General features: G+C 37.8%; 1 protein-coding gene across 1 annotated transcript; it reads right to left on the bottom strand.

Moving 5' to 3' along the window:
- Nucleotides 1–898: 898 nt before the first annotated feature.
- Nucleotides 899–19732, bottom strand: LOC142177573 (putative zinc transporter 10; the record flags this gene model as incomplete). Its single annotated transcript, XM_075246733.1, has 3 exons — nucleotides 899–1050; nucleotides 12130–12360; nucleotides 19474–19732. Coding segments are annotated over 3 exons (642 nt in total), but the record flags the coding sequence as incomplete, so codon positions are not given.
- Nucleotides 19733–20278: the final 546 nt, after the last annotated feature.

The raw sequence follows: 20278 nt of genomic DNA, 5'->3' as shown, positions 1-20278 counted from the left end.
TCCATTCGAATATACAGAAACATATCTGAAGCTCTCTTTCTCTCTTATTTTTGTTCTCATGAACCCTAGTTAGATTCTCATGGCGATTTAGCTTATATTCAAAGTTATCAATATGAATGATAAAAATGATAGTATAACAATAATTAACAAATTATGTTGCTTGTAAACAAATAAGACCAGATCCCAACTATGCAACTTATTGAATCACTATCAGGCAAGTCTCTAATTCAGCCATGGTGCTTGAATCACTATCAGGAAAGTACACCAAATAATTGATCGTTTGACTTTCACCTTCTTGAACGGTTTCTTTTCTTAAAAATGATGAATGCATGCAAGATTATTTATTATATTAGGATCCATAAGTTATCATGGACAACTATTTGCCACTCCATTTTATCTGATATAGTTTTTTCCTGTCATTTTTAAATACTTGATACGTTACCATTATTTATAAATGATGACACGATAATGATAAAAACAAGATAATCATCATCATCAATAAATAAGTAAATAGATAAAAATAAATGAATTAGACGAGTAATGATAATGAAAAATACGACCACGAGAACAACGATTAAGTGGTTCGCTATATATCGAAACATACTGCCGATATATTCAACAAGTTTTCAAAGTAATCCAGTCTTTTCTTTCCTATTTCAACTAGATATTTCAAATAAGATTATTTAATTATCTTCAAAATATTTGTGAGTGCTTAGCCAAACTTCTACCACAATAATATTAATTAAAATTATGATTTAATTTGTGTACACCAACCGCGTAAAAAAATTAATAGCATGTAACTTTATTTTTTAGGTTATTACTAATTTTACAAGCAATTCTACTTGTGAGGGATAGGGCATAGATGTTAAAAGAAAATAAGAGAGAAAAGTCATGACCACTAATAGATCGAAGAGAAAACTAACCATGGCATCACTCTGTATCGCAGTAATTTCGTGCCATCAACTCCAACTTTAGTCGAAAATGATCCATGGTGATGATGGTCATGAACATGATTTCCAGTATTCACCGATCCCATTTCCTGATCACCAGCTTTACCTTTGTTTAACCAAAAATCTGACTCTTTGGTCAAGGCTAAAAAGAAATTCGGGTTACTGATAATCAGGAGACGAAAACAAAATACTTTTAAGAATGATAGTAAAGCAGTAAATAGTTTTGTATTTCAGTAAGATCCCAATAATATTTCGTCTCCTTACAGATGGTGAGTTCTTCTCCTTTTATAGCTAATCCTAGGAGAAGAGGTAATGTCTTTGTCTTAATGAGGCAATTATTAGCAATAAATGACATTAAAAGAAACGTTACACAATCATTTCTTTTTAAAACAAATATTCTAACGTATTTGATATTTAATGCTATATTTAAACTCTTTTACGTCATCATATTCGTATCTTCAACTTCTTCCGATCTTCGGTCTTTAGATGACTTGGATAGGTACGAGACTCGTACCTATTTTAGTAACGGTCTGCACCAATGTTGCTTTCTTTTTCCCTTATCTGTTGTCACCCGTGCCTCTTGGCTATTTATTGTGTTTTGACCGTTTGACCAGTCCACGTGTCATGCCACGTCACCTACAATGTAAATTCAGTTTTTTCCCAATACAGATAGTCCCCCCACTTTCCATTTATTTATCAAGTAAATAATTGGGAAGTGGATTTTCATAAAAAAGGAATTTTTGCCGTAATTAATATTATGACAAATACTGACGCTTCAATTGTCCCTTCCATTTAATGATTTACATACGTGTCACCTTCTGATTGATTCTGCAATTCTACCCCCTTTTTTCGAGACTTCTTCATTCATACTATTCACGAAATGATAGTTGCCTTTATTATAGGCTTTCCTTCATTGCACTTCTAAGTTTGATGGTTGTTAATATAAGTATTTTTAACCCTCTTTCGTTTACCTTCTTCTTCATAAATCTTCAACAATCAATTTCTTACTTACTTGTATTTTCTCTCCCTTTTAGTACATCTTTCTTCAACAATGTCATCTCCAAACCCTAACCCTAGAAAAGTTCCAATTCTTGATCACTTCCCCAATGCCCCTACAAGACATAGGAGAGGCAGAGGAGGTAGGCTTCGGAGCTTGGGCCTAGGGTCCGCTCGTGATGGTTTATCTGGTCCTGCTTCTTCTTCTCCTAATATCGGGAGTTCTATTCCGAAGACCCCTTCTTCTAAAGGTAAAGAAATCCTTGATTCTTCTCAAGAACCTTTAGTCGATGAAATTGTTCCCAGTGATTTGTCTTTTGGGAGTGATAGAACGTCTCTTCAAAGGCAAATTGCAAATTTAGAAAAAGCTGACACTTATCCTTCATTAGTAACCGAGCTTACAATCCCTACCATCAGAAGGGATTGTAACTGGAGCAATAGTCTACGAATGTCAATTCCTTCCCCAAATCAAAGAATTTCTTCCTTTAGAAATGGTTATTCTTTCGTTTATACTTACCCATTTACTTTGGGTTTTAATCCTCCGGTTGACCTAGTCATTATTAACTTTTGTAGTTTCTTTAAAATCAGTTTTGCCCAAGTTGGTCCCCTAGTGTGGAGAGTAGTGGCTTGTCTGAGATACTTATCTGCCAAAGCCAATGTCGACTTCACCCTTTCTCACCTTATTCATTTATACCATCCCAATTTAATGCGCCATGGGGTTTTTACCTTAACTGCAAGAAGCAAAAAGGTTTTGGTAAACCCTGAAGATGACAGGGATCGTGGATGGTACACCCGTTACGTTGTTGTACGTACGGTGGAGTTGCTTGGTGAAACAAATATTCTCTTCCCTGAGAAGTGGAATTTTGCACGTAAGTTTTCTTTTATTTACCGCACCTATTTTTGAGAATTCTGATTTTTTTTCTCACTTCGTCTCTTTTTGGTTTTTTGTAGCAACCATGGGAGATGTGGAACTTATTCCTAACTTCCGTGGTTGGGTAGATTCAATTTTGAAGATTACTCCTAAGGATCAAAGAACTTGGAAATCAATTTCTTCTTTACATGGCTGGAAGGTGAAAACACATGGTATGTCCCTTTTTACACGTTTTGTTTACATGCCAAGCACCTTTTTCTCAATGTTGATTATGTATCCTTCTTTTGATCAGGATTTGGTGTTAGAGGAATGACAACTGAAGTAGCTATGGCCATTCGCATGTCTGCTAATGCTTCACTTGATTTGAACAAAGCTCGAGCTTCGCTTCCCAAAAGGAAAGCTATAGGAGAAAGTTCTGAGAATGAGGAAGAGGAAGATACCTCTTTAATTGCCAGGCCAAGAGTTAGGAGACAAGTCACTAATAATGATGAAATTGAGGATACCCCTGCTCAAACTTCGTCCACCGAGCCTGTTTTGATTCATTCTGACGAGGACACTGTGCCAAAAGATACTAATGAATTAACTCAGCGTCTTTTTGATAGTGGTTTTGAGAGTGGCGAGCCCGGCCCTGTTTTTGATGAAGCTCCTCTTTCCTCATTCGTTCCTAGTTCCTCCATTCCTTTGCCAGTTTCAACTGCACTTGCTTCCCTTCCTGTGTCAGTTTCTTCATCTTCTCCTTCCATCCCTTCTTTGACTCTTATGGCTCCTGCTGCTGTGTTTTCCTTTTCTACTACTCCTCCTTCCATGGATCCTCCTCCCTTCGTTCAGCATACAGAGGCGGGTTCTAGCAGTAGAACCATGGCTATGAGAAGTGTTACTCTTGAAGTTCCTGCCAACCATAGCCTTTTGAGAAAGACTGGTAGAGCTGATGTTTGGCTCGAGCCTCTAATTGGTGATATTGAGAAGAAGAATATGGAGAGCCACAACTGCCTGACTCTGATGAATGACATAGTTCATTCTACTTTGAAGGTATTTTTCCTTTACCAACAAGTTTTTTATTTTCGATCTACAAATCCTCATTTCTATGAGTTGTCTCTGTAGGCTAACCTTATTGGTACCGAATTGATGGGAAGAATTTCCCTTCTGGAAAGAAAAACCCGTGAGTCTGAAAAATCCATCCATGAGGCCGAGGAAATAGCCAGGGGAGCCCAGCTTGAAGCAGCTAATTGGAAAGAACAGTTTGAGAATGCTCAGGGGACCATAGAGGAGTTGCAAGAAAGTAGAAATATCCTGGAGCAGCAAAAGCGTGGTTTGACTTCTGAACTAGCGACTGCCAAGGCTTCTTCAAGCCAATTTAAAAGAGATAAAGAGCTTTTGGAGTGCTCAATATCAGAACAATTATCAAAGGCTAGTGAAGAAGTCAGGGAGCTTAAGGCACTTTTAGCCAAGAAAGAAGAATATGCAGGAGAGTTAGTGCAAAGCTTGACTCAAGCTCAAGCTAACTTACATACCTCCTCTGACGAGATTCGAGCTTTGAAGAGCTCTCATGCCTCCCTTGAAGCTTCCCTTGATTCCCATTTAGCTGAACATCAAATATTGAAGAATGATCTTGCTATTTGGGAAAGGGAGTATGGACTTCTAGAGGAGAACTTCAACATAGAGGTGAGTTGGGCTTTCCTGAAATCTCGCCGTGATGCTCTGATGGAAGCTGCTCAGGAAAGCTTCGATTTGCAATCTGAATTAGCCAAAGTCTTAGACACTATCGAGAAAAGTCAACAACCTGTTGATATTCCTTCTCCTGCACTTGAAGCTCCTGGAACGGAAGAGCTTTTAAATGAAGAAGTGGCTACTGCAGCAATTGAGGTTGCAATTCCGACTCCCGAGGGTGAAACTTCTATGACACATTCCATGGAAGCTGAAGCTCCTGTGATTCTTGCTCCCCTCGGTGATTTCAATATTCCAAGCCCAATTAAAATTGCTCTTGAAAATGAAATTGCAACTTCTGATGTTCCAACCCCTTCAGTGACTAGCTGAAAATGAAATTGTTGTTTTTGTTTTTATTAATTGGTGGTGTTATCCCTTGGCAACTTTAAGGGATCTTTTGACGAAATCCCCAGTTATCATAATGGGGAATTTGTAAAAAACAAATATTTTGCTGACTAAGTTTGTACTTAGTCTTTTATATTAAGAAGTTTTTATTGGTACTTCCGTATATTTTATTCTTGCCCATTTATCTAGGACTTATAGAATAGATTAGCATTTTTGTTCTTTTAAAATGCTTTATGATTCTTCTCATGGATTACAACATGAGCCTTATAAAAGAGGGCCCTTTTATTTTATCGACACTTAATGAAGAAGACGTCTCAACTTCATAATGGTGTTTATAATACGATGAAAGAAATAGGAATACACACGTTTTGTATGAAACAACTTTGGCAAGTTTCTATTCATGAACTTTAACAAGTGTTTGACTATTATATTATTACAATACATCTACAACTTTCTCGTAACTGTTTTTGTTTTGTAACAGATTTGTACATAACATAGAATAAACAAGGTTTTTCTTCATAACCTGTTTCAGTACATAGTCATGACCCTATCTTTATATATTAAGAAGGGTTTGAGAGGTGACTTTGTTTATGAGTTTTGAGAGATGACTTTGTTGTTCTCATGAATGCTGAAGACTTCGTAACTTTTTCTCAACACTTGTCTCTTTGTGGCCGACTTTTGTTCGATATTCGTATCTGCACTTCTACACGTATATGTGTACAATATGTAGTCCCCCAAGTGTTTGAGCGGTGAAGTATGAAGCCTCGAGCACTTGTTTATTTCTTTTACTTTGGCCCTTTTCCTGAAATAGAAAGATATACGGGACTCGAAGGTGCGATTATAGATGAAGACTGCCTAACTCGTGTGTATTTCCATCAGATTAATTGTAACCCTGGGCTGGGAATTTAAGAATACTCCATTTTGCCTTACAGTTTGTGACTCATCATTTGGCACGAGTTAGGGTGTTTTGCCTAGCATCTAAAATCGTTAGTAAAACATTAATAATCCAAGAGAGAAATTTTAACATGGTGATACCTGACCGTAGGTACTTTCTCAAAAGTAATATCTTTTTAAGTGGACGGCATTCCAATGTGAGGGTAAAACTTTGCCGTCCATTGTCTCCAACTGGTATGCTCCTTTTCCCGCAATTCACGGACTTTGTACGGTCCTTCCCATGTTGGACTTAGCTTTCCTGAGTTAGCAGCCTTTGCAGATTGGAACACCTTTTTAAGCACGAAGTCCCTAATTTTGAAAAATCTGAGGTGTGCTTTCCTATTGTAATATCGTTCAATTACTTGCTTTTGTGCTGACATCCTTATCAATGCAGCTTCTCTTCTTCCTTCAAGTAAATCAAGGTTGACCCGCATCTCTTCATCATTAGATTCCTCCGTTGCCTGATCGTACCGTGTGCTTGGCTCACCTATTTCAACTGGAATTAAGGCATCCGCACCATAAACCATTGAAAATGGTGTTTCTCCAGTGCCTGTTTTGATCGTTGTACGATAAGCCCATAATACTCCAGGTAACACCTCAGGCCAATTACCTTTTTGAATCCTGTAACCTCTTCTTCAAGTTGTTGATAATGACTTTGTTAGTAGATTCCGCTTGTCCATTACCTACTGGATGATATGGCGTAGATGTTATCCTTTTGATCTGCCAACTTCGAAGAAATTCTATGATTTGAGCTCCAATGAATTGTGGTCCATTGTCACACACGATCTCCTTTGGTGCTCCAAAGCGGCATATTATATTTCACTATATGAAGTCTTTAACTTCCTTCTCTCATACCTGTTTAAATGCCCCTGCTTCTACCCATTTAGTGAAATAATCTGTAAGTACAAGTTGAAACTTTACCTGACCTTTTGCTTGTGGAAGTGGACCTACGATATCCATTCCCCATTTCATAAAGGGCCACGGGGCTATAACAGGATGTAGTAACTCAGCTGGTCTGTGCATATTGTTGCCGTACCTTTGACATTTATCACATTTGGACACAAAACTGGTCGCTTCTTCTTCCATCTTAGGCCAATAATATCCTGTGCGAATTAATTTTCTTACCAGTGACCGCCCCCCTGCGTGATTCCCACAATGGCCTTCGTGCACTTCTCTCATCACATATTCTGTTTGAGAGGGTCCGAGACACCTTGCTAGTGGTCCACCGAACATCTTTCGATAAAGATTTCCTTGATATAAACAATATCGAGCAGCTTTTTTGCGAAGCGCGTGAGCCTTTCCTTTGTCATTAGGCACGGTACCGTGCTGTAAAAAGGCAACAATTTCGTTTCTCCAATCCCATGTTAAATGATTAAAATTTACCTCATTTTTATCAGATTCGAGAACGGAATGAAATAAATGTATGACTGAAGCATTTGTATCGTTTGCTACGTCTGTTGCAGATGCGAGATTTGCTAAAGCATCTGCCTCTACATTCTCATCTCTTGGGATCTGCACTACTTTCCAAGTTTGGAATTGCTTTATTAACTCCCGTACCTTTGCGAGGTCTTCTTGCATTCGCGTCTCTCTGGCTGTATAAGTCCCCATCATTTGATTGACCACGAGTTGAGAATCACTCTTGATTATAATCTGTGTTATGCCGAGTTCTCGTGCCAATTCTAAACCTGCAATTACAGCCTCATACTCTGCTTCATTGTTAGTTATAGAATGACATTTTATAGCCTGTCTAATAGTCTCACCCGCAGGTGATACGAGGACTATCCCTAGGCCTGCCCCTTTTACATTAGATGAACCATCAGTGAATAAAACCCAAGTCCCCGGGTTTGCACCATTAAAAACTAGTAATTATTTTTCTGCTTCTAAGTGCATCCCCTGTCTAAAATCAGCCACGAAATCAGCTAGTACTTGAGATTTTATAGCGGTCCTGGGTTGATAAACAACTTCATATTCACTTAGTTCTATAGCCCATTTTGCTAATCTTCCTGAAAGTTCGTGTTTATGCAAAATATTTCGATGCGGAAAAGCAGTAACTACATTAATGGGATGACATTGAAAATAAGGTCTTAATTTTCTAGATGTCATGATCAAAGCTAATGCTAATTTTTCTAGCTGTGGGTATCGTGTCTCAGCATCCAATAAGTACTTACTTACATAATAAATAGGAGATTGTTTACCTTGGTCCTCGCGGACTAAAACAGCACTCACCGCGACTTCAGATACGGCCAGATAGATGAGAAGTTTTTCCCCCACCTTTGGTTTTGCCAACAACGGTGGTTTTGACAAATAAGCTTTCAAATTTCTAAGGGCTTGTTGACAATCTTCATTCCATTCAAAATGATCTTGCTTTTTGAGTGCAGAGAAAAACTTAAAACACCTTTCTGAGGATTTGGAAATAAATCTCCCCAAAGCTGCAATTCTTCCCGTTAATCTTTGTACTTCCTTTTTATTAGTAAGGATATCAGGGATTTCTTCTATTGCTTTGATCTGAGAAGGATTCACTTCAATACCACGGTTAGAAACAAGAAAACCCAAAAACTTACCTGATGCAACTCCAAATGCACATTTTTCTGGGTTGAGTTTCATATTAAATTTTCGCAAAATTTCAAATGTAACAGATAGATGAGAAATATGATCATGAGATCGCTGGGTTTTGACGAGCATATCGTCTATATATACCTCCATTGTTTTTCCTAAATGTTCTTGGAACATTTTGGTGACCAACCTTTGATAGGTTGCCCGAGCATTTTTGAGACCAAAGGGCATTACTTTATAACAGTAAGTCCCCCTGTCTGTGATGAAAGAAGTTTTTTCTTCATCACCAGGATCCATTTTAATTTGATTATATCCCGAGTATGCATCTAAAAAACTTAAAAGTTCATGACCTGCGGTTGCATCAATTAGTTGGTCTATATGTGGTAAAGGAAAGGAATCTTTTGGACATGCTTTGTTTAGATCGATATAATCCACACAAACGCGCCACTTACCATTTTTCTTGGGTACGACCACCGTGTTAGCTAGCCAATTAGGATACTTTAGCTCACGGATCGATCCGATTTTTAATAATTTTTGGACCTCATCCTGAATCACCTGGTTCTTGAAAGCACCTTGCTTTCTTTTCTTTTGCTTTATTGGTGTGAAAGAAAGGTCCTCATTGAGTTTGTGAGTCATCACATCCGGTGGTATCCCTGTCATATCAGCGTGGGACCAAGCAAAGCAGTCCAAGTTAGCTTTTAAAAATTCGATTATCATACCTCGCATGTTTAAGCTTAAATTGGCTCCGACATAAACCTTTCGTTCAGGCCATTGCTCAAATAATGTCACTGCCTCGAGCTCTTCAATTGTTGTTTTGATGCTTTCATTTTCTTCAAGTTCCTGAATTGTGTCAGGCCTTGAGTCCAAATCTGTCTTTTCTTGTTCAGCTGAAGTTTGATCTTTTTTACCTTTAACTGTTTCCTGTAATTGCTATTTTTCTTTATTTACGGTGCTCGTACTTGTTATAGCATTGACACTTCTAGCCATCTACTGATCCCTACGAATTTGGCAAATTCCCCATGGTGATGGGAATTTAATAACTTGATGTAGAGTTGATGGGACAGCATCCATATCATGTATCCATGGTCTCCCCATGATCATATTGTAGGCCATTTCCATATCAACTACCTGAAATTTAGTTTCTTTAACAACACCCGTAGCAAAAGTTGTTAGAATTACCTCTCCTTTTGTTACCACACTTGAATTGTCGAAGCCTGACAAGGTGTGCGCCTTGGGTATCATTTTGTCTTCAGCTTGCATTTCACGTAATACCCTTAGTAGTATAATATTTACAGAACTCCCTGGATCAATCAAAACTCGTTTTACATTAGTATCATGTACAAGTAAAGATATTACCAGTGCGTCATTATGTGGAGTTGTCACTCCTTCGGTATCTACGTCATCGAACGAAATATTTTCATTTTTTAGGACCTGCCGCACCCGTTTCCCGTGTGTAATTGTTACCTTAGAAACCTTGTTGGAGGCTGTGTAGGTTATGCCGTGAATATCTTCTCCCCCACTTATCACATTCACTGTCCTCTTGGGTGAAGGAGGTTGTGGTGGCTCTTGCCTGTTTTTCATATAAGCTTGTTTTCCTTTCTCGCTAAATAACTCAGTGAGGTACCCTTGCTTCAATAGATGATCCACTTCATTCTGCAAGAATCTACATTCTGAAGTTTTGTGCCCGTGATCATTATGGAATTCGCACCAATGATCTGGATTGCGTCTATTTGGATTTGACCGCATCTCTTTTGGCCACCGTACCTTATCTCCCATGCTTCTTAAAACAGCTACGAGCTCGGAGGTAGAGACATTAAAATTATATCCGCCGAATCATGCCTTTAATTCTGTCATCATCTCGTGATTCTTGTCTGTTCCGATCATTCCTGAACTTTGAAGAAGAACCAGAGTCCCTGTTCCTCGATTTTTGATCATATTGCTGGCTATCTTGTTTCGACCGTGGGTCTTTTCCTGCAGGTCCCATATATGGATCGTACCTGTTTTTACCTGATCTTTTTTTGGTTTCTGATCTTCGGGGACCACCCCTTTCTTCATGATGAAACTTAGGTACGGTATCTTCTTCAATTCGCAGCTTCGTACTATACCTGTTGTAAACATCATTCCATGTGGTTGCAGGAAATTCTTGAAGGCTTTCTTTGAGTCGTCTCGTGGCTTCAGAACTTTTGTCATTTAAATTACTTGCAAAGGCTATTGCAGCCCAGTTGTCAGACACACGAGGTAGAGTCATTCTTTCACGCTGGAATCTATCAACAAAATTTCTAAGCAACTCTGAATCCCCTTGTTTGATTTTGAAAATATCTTCCATTTTTTTCTCAAACTTTTGTGCTCCCGAATGTGCTTTAATAAAAGAATTTGCAAGCTCAACAAAAGAATTAATAGAATTTTCAGATAAAAGAGAATACCAGGTTAATGCACCCTTGGTGAGTGTTTCTCCAAATTTCTTGACCAGTACTGATTTAATTTCTTGTTTGGTCAAGTCGTTGCCTTTCACGCCTGTTGTAAATGCAGTCACGTGGTCACGTAGGTCTATAGTACCATCATATTTCGGGATGTCAGGCATTTTGAACTTTTTCGGAATTGGAAGGGGAGCAGCACTTGGCTTCCATGGTTGTTGTGAGTATTTGTCCATGTCTACTCCTTTTGTTATAGGCGGAACTCCAGGTATTTGCTCAATACACTCATTTTGTTCCTTAATCTGTTTCTGCAAGGTTAGTACTAAATTTTGCAAATATGAATTATTTGAATTACCTGGTCCCCCTTCCTGTGGTTCACTGGGGGTTGTTCCGTTTCCAGAATTATCAAGACCAGAACGGGGATTCTCCAATGTATTATTATTAGGAGTTGGTGTGAGTGGTGCAGCAGGCAATCGACTAACAAGTGCCTGAAGAGCTTTGCCGACCTGTGCATCAATTAGCTTTTGTAAAGCTTCAGTTGTAACTCCTTCAAAGTGTTCAGATTGTTCTTGTTGATCAGCACGGGATTCAGTAACAGGAGTGCCTTCACGAGATTGACGTGGTGAATCTGGAGGGGAGGGAACCACGTCATCTTGATTTTGATGGATTTGATTTTCATGGTTTCCCAATGTGTTATTACTGTTATTGTCGGTGTTATTGTTTGACATGGTGATAACAATGGACAAGATATAGTTTAAAAGAAAAGATTATCAGATTCCCGGTAACGGAACCAATTTGTTTAACCAAAAATCTGAGTCTTTGGTCAAGGCTAAAAAGAAATTCGGGTTACTGATAATCAGGAGACGAAAACAAAATACTTTTGAGAATGATGGTAAAGCAGTAAATAGTTTTGTATTTCAGTAAGATCCCAATAATATTTCGTCTTCTTACAGATGGTGAGTTCTTCTCCTTTTATAGCTAATCCTAGGAGAAGAGGTAATGCCTTTGTCTTAATGAGGCAATTATGAGCAATAAATGACATTAAAAGAAACGTTACACAATCATTTCTTTTTAAAACAAATATTCTAACGTATTTGATATTTAATGCTATATTTAAACTCTTTTACGTCATCAGATTCGTATCTTCAACTTCTTCCGATCTTCGGTCTTTAGATGACTTGGATAGGTACGAGACTCGTACCTATTTTAGTAACGGTCCGCACCAATGTTGCTTTCTTTTTCCCTTATCTGTTCTCACCCGTGCCTCTTGGCTATTTATTGTGTTTTGACCGTTTGACCAGTCCACCTGTCATGCCACGTCACTTACAATGTAAATTCAGTTTTTTCCCAATACAACCTTGACTTTCTGGAATTACACCAGCTTTGTTTTTCTTGCTATACAAACTAGTAGCCATGGAGTCAATAGCCAAAGTAAAAATAGCAGACAACATTGTAACAAATCCAGTGAAGGGAAACTTGTGCCACGGGTTCTCTTTCAAACAACTGTACGACAACATGTCGAATGAATCGGGAAGCACGTGCATGAAACCGGTGACTAGAATAATTCCGGCAGCAAATGCCTTGACGATCACGAAAAGCAGGGGTGGCTCAAGGGGTAGGCTAGTAAAGCATTTGCTTTAGGCGTTGGACTTTAAGCCATTGGGCTTTAAAGTAGAAGAAGTGTGAATTGGAAATGGAGGGAAATAAAATGGAGGGAAAATGAAAATTTAAAGAAGTGAACTTTTATCTTGCACTTTGTCCCTCATTGGTGAGGGACAATTACATTTGTGTGCTTATATATAGATTCACTTCTTAAAGCTCTTAAAAGGAGTTGAAGAGAATGAACCCTCGCGCCATCGTCGTCGCTCGCTCGGCTTCGGCTTCGGCTTCGGATAATGATCTATAGATAAGATTATTTTTTGGACAAAATTTATTTAATTATTTAATAATTAATTAAATGGCAAATTACTGCTGAAACTACGCCAGAACCCTGCTGAAAGTTCAGAGGGCCTCACTGGCCGCGGTTCTGCCGCGCCCGCGGTAGAATCGCGGCAGTCAGATTCAGAGAGCCTCTTTAGCTGCGTATTTTCTGAAAAGGCACATTTCCAGACACCTCTTCTGATATTTGCCTATAAATTCTGAGGCAAGGCTGCATCTTCTACACACGAAAAACACTCCAGAACTTCTTTCTTTCTGAATATACTGCATCCTAATTCGCAGTCTCTCTCTCTCAAATTCGTAAGTGTGATTTTGCTCCGTTCTTTGAGTTTGTTGGTATCCTGCAGTTTGTATTGCCACTATTGTAGGAAGGTTTATTCCATTTTATCCTGGGAGGTTTTAATACATTACCTTGGCAACGTGTGAGGGGGTTAAAATTCCTTAAGGACGCACAAGAAAAATTGTGGACTCGGAATATTTCTGATTCTTTACTATTTTATACATTTCTTTATTCTTCTAACAGTTTTCTGATTTTTGTTTTAACACAGTTACGCTCATAAGCTTAAGGAATTTTATTTTACTAACGTTTTTGTGTTGATTATTAAACTGTTTTCTATATACTTTATTGGAGACTAAAGCCTTGTTGCTTTCTACTCCTATAATTGTTTCTGTCCGGTTTAAAGTACATAAAAACTTTGCCGGAATAATAAACGTACGAATTTGAAGTATATAAAAACTTCACCATTGTTACGTGTTCTATGTTTGGTTTGGTATTCAGTTTGAAGATATCAAAACTTTACTGATTTAACAAGTTCTGTATTGTTTTCAACTTTACAGAAATATGACGAATGAAAACCAAACTAATGGAAGTGTTGCGGGAACGGGTGCTACTGTTACGAGTGCTGCTGCCTCGTTAAGCCGTTCTACTCCTGCTCATGCTATGGCACCGGCAGAAAAACCCGGAAAGTTTTCCGGTATTGACTTCAAATGCTGGCAAATGAAGATGCTCTTCTATCTTACTACGTTGAGTTTGCAACGTTTCGTCAAGGAGGATCCTCCGGTCATGGCTGAGAATACTCCGGATGATGAACGACTTGTTGTAACTGAAGCATGGAAACATTCTGATTTCTTGTGCAAAAACTACATATTGAGTTGTTTGTAAGATGACTTGTACAATGTCTATAGTGTCATGGAAACTTCAAAAGCGTTATGGAATGCACTTGAGAAGAAGTACAAGACTAAGGATGCCGGACTTAAGAAGTTCGTGGCTGCAAGGTTTTTGGATTTCAAGATGATTGACACTAGGTCCGTCATAACTCAAGTCCAAGAATTACAAGTCATTGTGCATGACCTCCTTGCTGAAGGTATGACCCGAATCAATAATTTTATTAATAAGATTATCTTATTATTAATTATGAATTTGTTATTGAAGGTATGGTCATAAATGAGGCCTTTCAAGTCGCTGCTTTCATTGAAAAGTTACCTCCGTTGTGGAAGGATTTTAAGAACTATCTTAAACACAAGCGGAAGGAGATGACACTAGAAGACTTGATTGTTCATTTGAGGATAGAAGAAGACAATAAAAATGCTGAAAAGAAGTCACGTGGAAACTCAACAATGATGGGGGAAAACGTTGTTGAGGAGGCACCACAAAATAAGAAGAGGAAGAAGGCTTCCGGACCAAAGAATTACCCAAGCAAGAAAAAGTTCAAGGGTAATTGCCACAACTGTGGAAGATCTGGGCATAAGGCCGTGGATTGTCGTGCGCCCAAGAATGATAAGAAGAAAAAGAATCAAGCTAACATGGTTGAAGATGAAATGGAGGACTTATGTGCCATGTTGTCTGAATGCAATTTGGTAGGAAATCCAAAAGAATGGCGGATAGATTCTGGAGCCACCCGCCATGTTTGTGCTAACAAGGAGTTATTTTCTTCTTATGCCCCCGCAGGACCCAACGAGACAATCTTTATGGGAAATTCATCTACGGCCAAAATTGAAGGAGTTGGCAAGATTGCGTTGAAGATGACGTCGAGAAAAATAGTGACTCTAAATCAAGTCCTCCATGTTCCAGAAATTCACAAGAATCTTGTGTCTACCTCACTTCTTGTCAAGAATGGATTCAAATGTATTTTTGTTTCTAATAGTGTTGTAGTTAGTAAGAAAGATGTATATGTAGGAAAAGGTTACCTAAATGAGGGCCTTTTTAAGCTAAATGTAATAGCAGTTCCTATCAATAAAGTGAATGTTTCTTCTTACTTACTTGAGTCAAACACTTTATGGCATTTGCGTTTATGTCTTGTAAACTTCAAAACATTGCGAAAGATGATAAATCTAGAAGTATTGCCAAAATTTGATTGCATTAATTCCAAATGTCAAATATGTGTGGAATCAAAGTATTCTAAGCATCCTTATAAGTCCGTTGAAAGGAATTCAAGTCATTTAGACTTAATTCACACAGATATTTGCGACATGAAGTCAACACCATCTCGCGGTGGGAAAAAGTATTTTATTACTTTTATTGATGATAGCACGAGATACTGCTATGTTTATTTACTTAATAGTAAAGATGAGGCAATTGATGCTTTCAAGCAATACAAGAATGAAGTTAAAATGCAACTAAACAAAAAGATCAAAATGATAAGAAGTGATAGGGGTGGCGAATATGAATCTCCTTTTGAAGAAATTTGTTTGGAAAATGGCATTATTCACCAAACAACTGCCCCTTACTCTCCACAATCTAATGGAATTGCGGAGAGGAAGAATCGAACATTGAAGGAGATGATGACTGCATTGCTAATAAGTTCTAGCTTACCACAAAACTTGTGGGGGGAAGCTATACTTACAGCTAACCGGATAATCAACCGTGTACCTCATAGTAAAACACAGTCCACTCCTTATGAAAAGTGGAAAGGAAGGAAGCCTAGCTTGAAATACTTCAAAGTGTGGGGGTGTTTAGCTAAGGTACAAGTTCCTAAACCTAAAAGGGTTAAGATAGGTCCAAAAACGGTTGATTGTGTGTTTATTGGATATGTAACCAATAGCAAGGCATATCGTTTTCTGGTTCATAAATCAGAAAATCCTGAGATTCACATTAATACGATAATAGAATCAGATAATGCTGAATTCTTTGAAACTATTTATCCGTATAAAAAAGAAAGTGAAGTGACCTGCCAAAAGTCAAAATGACCTCGGGAGGAAATAACAGATGGTATGCCTAATGAAGAAAATCCAAGAAGAAGTAAACGTCAAAGGATATCTACTTCATTCGGTCCAGATTTTCTGACTTTTCTTTTAGAAAATGAGCCTCGTACCTTCAAGGAAGCAATGTCTTCCTCAGAAGCACAATATTGGAAAGAAGCTGTCAATAGTGAAATAGAATCCATATTGAGCAACCATACTTGGGAATTGGTTGATCTTCCTCCGGGTAACAAAACGTTGGGTTCTAAATGGATTTTCAAGAAGAAAATGAAAGACGATGGTACTATTGACAAATACAAGGCAAGACTTGTTGTCAAAGGATTTAGACAACGAGAAGGTCTTGACTATTTTAACACATACTCGCCGGTAACAAGAATTACATCTATTCGGATGCTAATAGCGTTAGCCGCCTTGTATGGTCTTCAAATCCATCAAATGGATGTAAAAACAGCCTTCTTAAATGGTGATCTTGAGGAAGAAATTTACATGAACCAACCTGAAGGGTTTGTGGTTCCGGGAAAAGAAAAGAAGGTGTGTAGACTTGTTAAGTCTCTTTATGGACTAAAACAAGAACCCAAACAATGGCATGCGAAATTTGACCAAACAATGTTGTCAAATGGTTTTAAGATTAATGAATGTGATAAGTGTGTTTACATTAAGAACGTTCAAAATCATGCAGTCATTGTTTGCTTATATGTTGATGATATGCTAATAATGAGCAAAGACATTGCCGACATTCAAGCTACTAAGCGTATGCTTGCTAGTAAGTTTGATATGAAAGACTTAGGAGTTGCCGATGTAATTCGAGGAATTAAAATCCAGAGGACTCCTCAAGGTCTAGCTTTGTCTCAATCACATTACGTGAAAATTGTACTTGAAAAATTCAAACACTTGGAATTTAGAAGTGTGAGGACTCCAATTGACTTAAACCATCATCTTATGAAGAATAAAGGCGAAAGTACGTCTCAATTGGAGTATGCTCGTGTGTTGGGAAGTCTAATGTACATCATGAACTGTACACGGCCCGATATACCTTGTGCAATAAGTAAACTTAGTCGATTCACAAGTAATCCCAACAAGCATCACTGGGTGGCTATGAAACGAGTTCTGGGATATTTGGAGTATACCCAAGACTACGCTTTGCACTACAATAAATATCCACGGTTATTGAAGGATATAGTGATGCTAATTGGATAACCGGCTCATCAGAAACAAAGTCCACAAGTGGATATGTGTTTACTGTTGGTGGAGCAGCAGTATCTTGGAAGTCTTCCAAACAGACATGTATCGCTCGCTCTACAATGGAATCAGAGTTTATAGCATTGGATAAAGCCGGTGAAGAAGCTGAATGGCTTCGGAATTTTTTAGAAGACATTCCGTTCTGGCCAAAACCTTTGGCACCTATTTGCATACATTGCGATAGTGAGGCTGCAATAGGACGGGCAGGGAGCGTTATGTATAACGGAAAGTCTCGTCATATACGATGAAGACATAATACCGTTAGACAACTACTTTTTAGTGGAATTATCACTATTGATTATGTAAGATCAAAGGATAATGTTGCGGATCCACTTACAAAAGGCTTAACTAGAGAGGGAGTTGAGAAATCATCTAAGGGAATGGGACTATGGCCGAGGACAAGTCAACATGGCGGTAACTCTACCTAGAATTTTAGATGTTCCGAGATCTAGGTTCAAGGAGCTCAAACAAAGTTGTGATTGACCGGTTCAACATTGTCAAAACAAAATCTTTGGTCCATTCACGTGATGAAGACAATGTTCAGTAACAAGGATAGAACTTTACACGTTCTTTAATGATTACCAAAGTTTGATGAGGTATCTATCAAATAGTGTCGATCTAAAGGATTACACGTTTAGGAATCACCTACGTAAGTGTGAAGTGTAAGCCGCTTCAAGGAGAATTCTGTAAGGCCAATTCTTTACGCACTTATGAGACCAGGCGGTGTTCATGGCTAAAACGAACATAACAATGAGAACCAAAAGACAGTTAAGGGTTGGTTGTGTGGCATATGGCTGTCTAGGTATACACTAAAGTTCGACGGTTCAAAGATATAAAATCTACCGATTGACCGAGTATATCCGACATATGTTCACTACGGAAAGTTCAAAGAGAAACCTACTTATCCAGATGCAATTAATCCTTACTTGCAAAATCACATAGCTTTCATCTATGATCTTTCTTGATACAGCCATTCTCATTCATGTGGGGGATTGTTGGACTTTAAGTCATTGGGCTTTAAAGTAGAAGAAGTGTGAATTGAAAATGGAGGGAAATAAAATGGAGGGAAAATGAAAATTTGAAGAAGTGAACTTTTGTCTTGCACTTTGTCCCTCATTGGTGAGGGACAATCACATTTGTGTGCTTATATATAGATTCACTTCTTAAAGCTCTTAAAAGGAGTTGAAGAGAATGAACCCTCGCGCCGTCGTCGACGCTCGCTCGGCTTCGGCTTCGGCTTCGGCTTCGGATTCGGATTTGGAAAATGATCGATCGATAAGATTATTTTTTGGACAATTTATTTAATTATTTAATAATTAATTAAAGGAAAATGATCGATCGATAAGATTATTTTTTGGACAAAATTTATTTAATTATTTAATAATTAATTAAATGCCAAATCACTGCTGAAACTATGCCAGAACCCTGCTGAAAGTTCAGAGGGCCTCGCTGGCCGCGGTTCTGCTGCGACCGCGGTAGAATTACCTTTCCAGACACCTCTTCTGATATTTGCCTATAAATTCTGAGGCAAGGCTGCATCTTCTACACACGAAAAACACTCCAGAACTTCTTTCTTTCTGAATATACTGCATCCTAATTCGCAGTCTCTCTCTCTCAAATTCGTAAGTGTGATTTTGCTCCGTTCTTTGAGTTCGTTCGTATCCTACAGTTTGTATTGCCACTGTTGCAGGAAGGTTTATTCCGTTTTATCCTGGGAGGATTTAATCCATTACCTTGGCAACGTGTGAGGGGGTTAAGATTCCTTAAGGACGCACAAGAAAAATTGTGGACTCGGAATATTTCTGATTCTTTACTATTTTATACATTTCTTTATTCTTCTAACAATTTTCTGATTTTTGTTTTAACACAGTTACGCTCACATTAGGCACCCTAAATTTTGGGGCCCCAAAAATAATTGTGAATTTTTTATCTTATTTTTGCTTAGACAATATTGAAGTTTATACAAACTCCTTATATATAAAAGTAGAAATAAAGACTGCCTATTTTTAACAATAGAAATATTTTAGACCTTTGAATTAAGATACTCAAATTTTCATATATGTAAATAATATTTTTTACAATAAGATTCAAGGTAACACATTGTAAATACGTGGCTAACATCTTAGTAACTTGAATTTTCTTACCAATATAAATATTAGTACTACATATTATATTTTGTAAGATAACTAAATTACAGACAAAAAGAAAGGAAAAAAATAAAGTAAATATTAGTATTACATTTTGTAAGATAACTACAGTATAAACAAAAAAAAAAGGGGGGGGGCCCTTTTTAAAATTTGGCTTTAGGCCACGAATTTTATTGAGACGTTCTTGACGAAAAGACTACGTTCTGGGCTTAGGGCTTGGATTGAACGTGTGACCAATAGAAGACATACTCCGATCATACTTGTGATTGAGATGGAGACTATGACTATGATTTTTAAGCATAATGCTTTTGATTTGTTGACACACGAGTTATCTTGTTTTGCCCCACAATCTTCTACTACTGATAAAGTTTGAGGTGTGAAAAGTGATATGAGAATTAAGATTATGTCTATGTGCTTCAAAACCTTATAATTAGCTATTGTGCAATAGAGAGGTTTGAGTGAATTTGTTTTTTTTTTTTGTTTTTTTTTTTGTTTTTATTTGTTTGGGGTTCTGACTGATGATATCTAGGAGCTACTATATATATCTTAGAAAGGTATGCAAGTTGGGACTAAAAAATTGTAGTAGTCGCGGAGATTTTGAGATGAAGGATTCTAATGGAGGACTGTTTTGGACGTTATACATGCATGAGGAATGTTAGCATTTTGAGATTAAGGATTCTAAAGGAGGACTGTTTTGGACGTTATACATGCATGAGGAATGTTAGGATTTTGTGACAAAGGAGGAGAAAAATAAGGAAATGTGTAGGAGCTAAATTTTGATGGACATCGGAAAGAAGACGTTGGGGAGATTAGTGGTGATCAAGTAGATATAAGATAAGGATAAGGAAAACAGTTCTCGTCAAATCAAATATGTCTCGAAATATAGACTTTGTCGGTAATCGGATCAAAACATCGAAGTCTCTTATATTTTTTAATGTAATATTGATTACATAAAATTATTTTTTATAAATATAAATTTATTTTATGATA

This window comes from Nicotiana tabacum, chromosome 3 (genome assembly GCF_000715075.1).
Source record: "Nicotiana tabacum cultivar K326 chromosome 3, ASM71507v2, whole genome shotgun sequence".
Classification (NCBI taxonomy): Eukaryota; Viridiplantae; Streptophyta; class Magnoliopsida; order Solanales; family Solanaceae; genus Nicotiana; species Nicotiana tabacum.
Note: the sequence above shows the minus strand (reverse complement) of the source record. Positions and strands in the feature narration are given on the sequence as shown.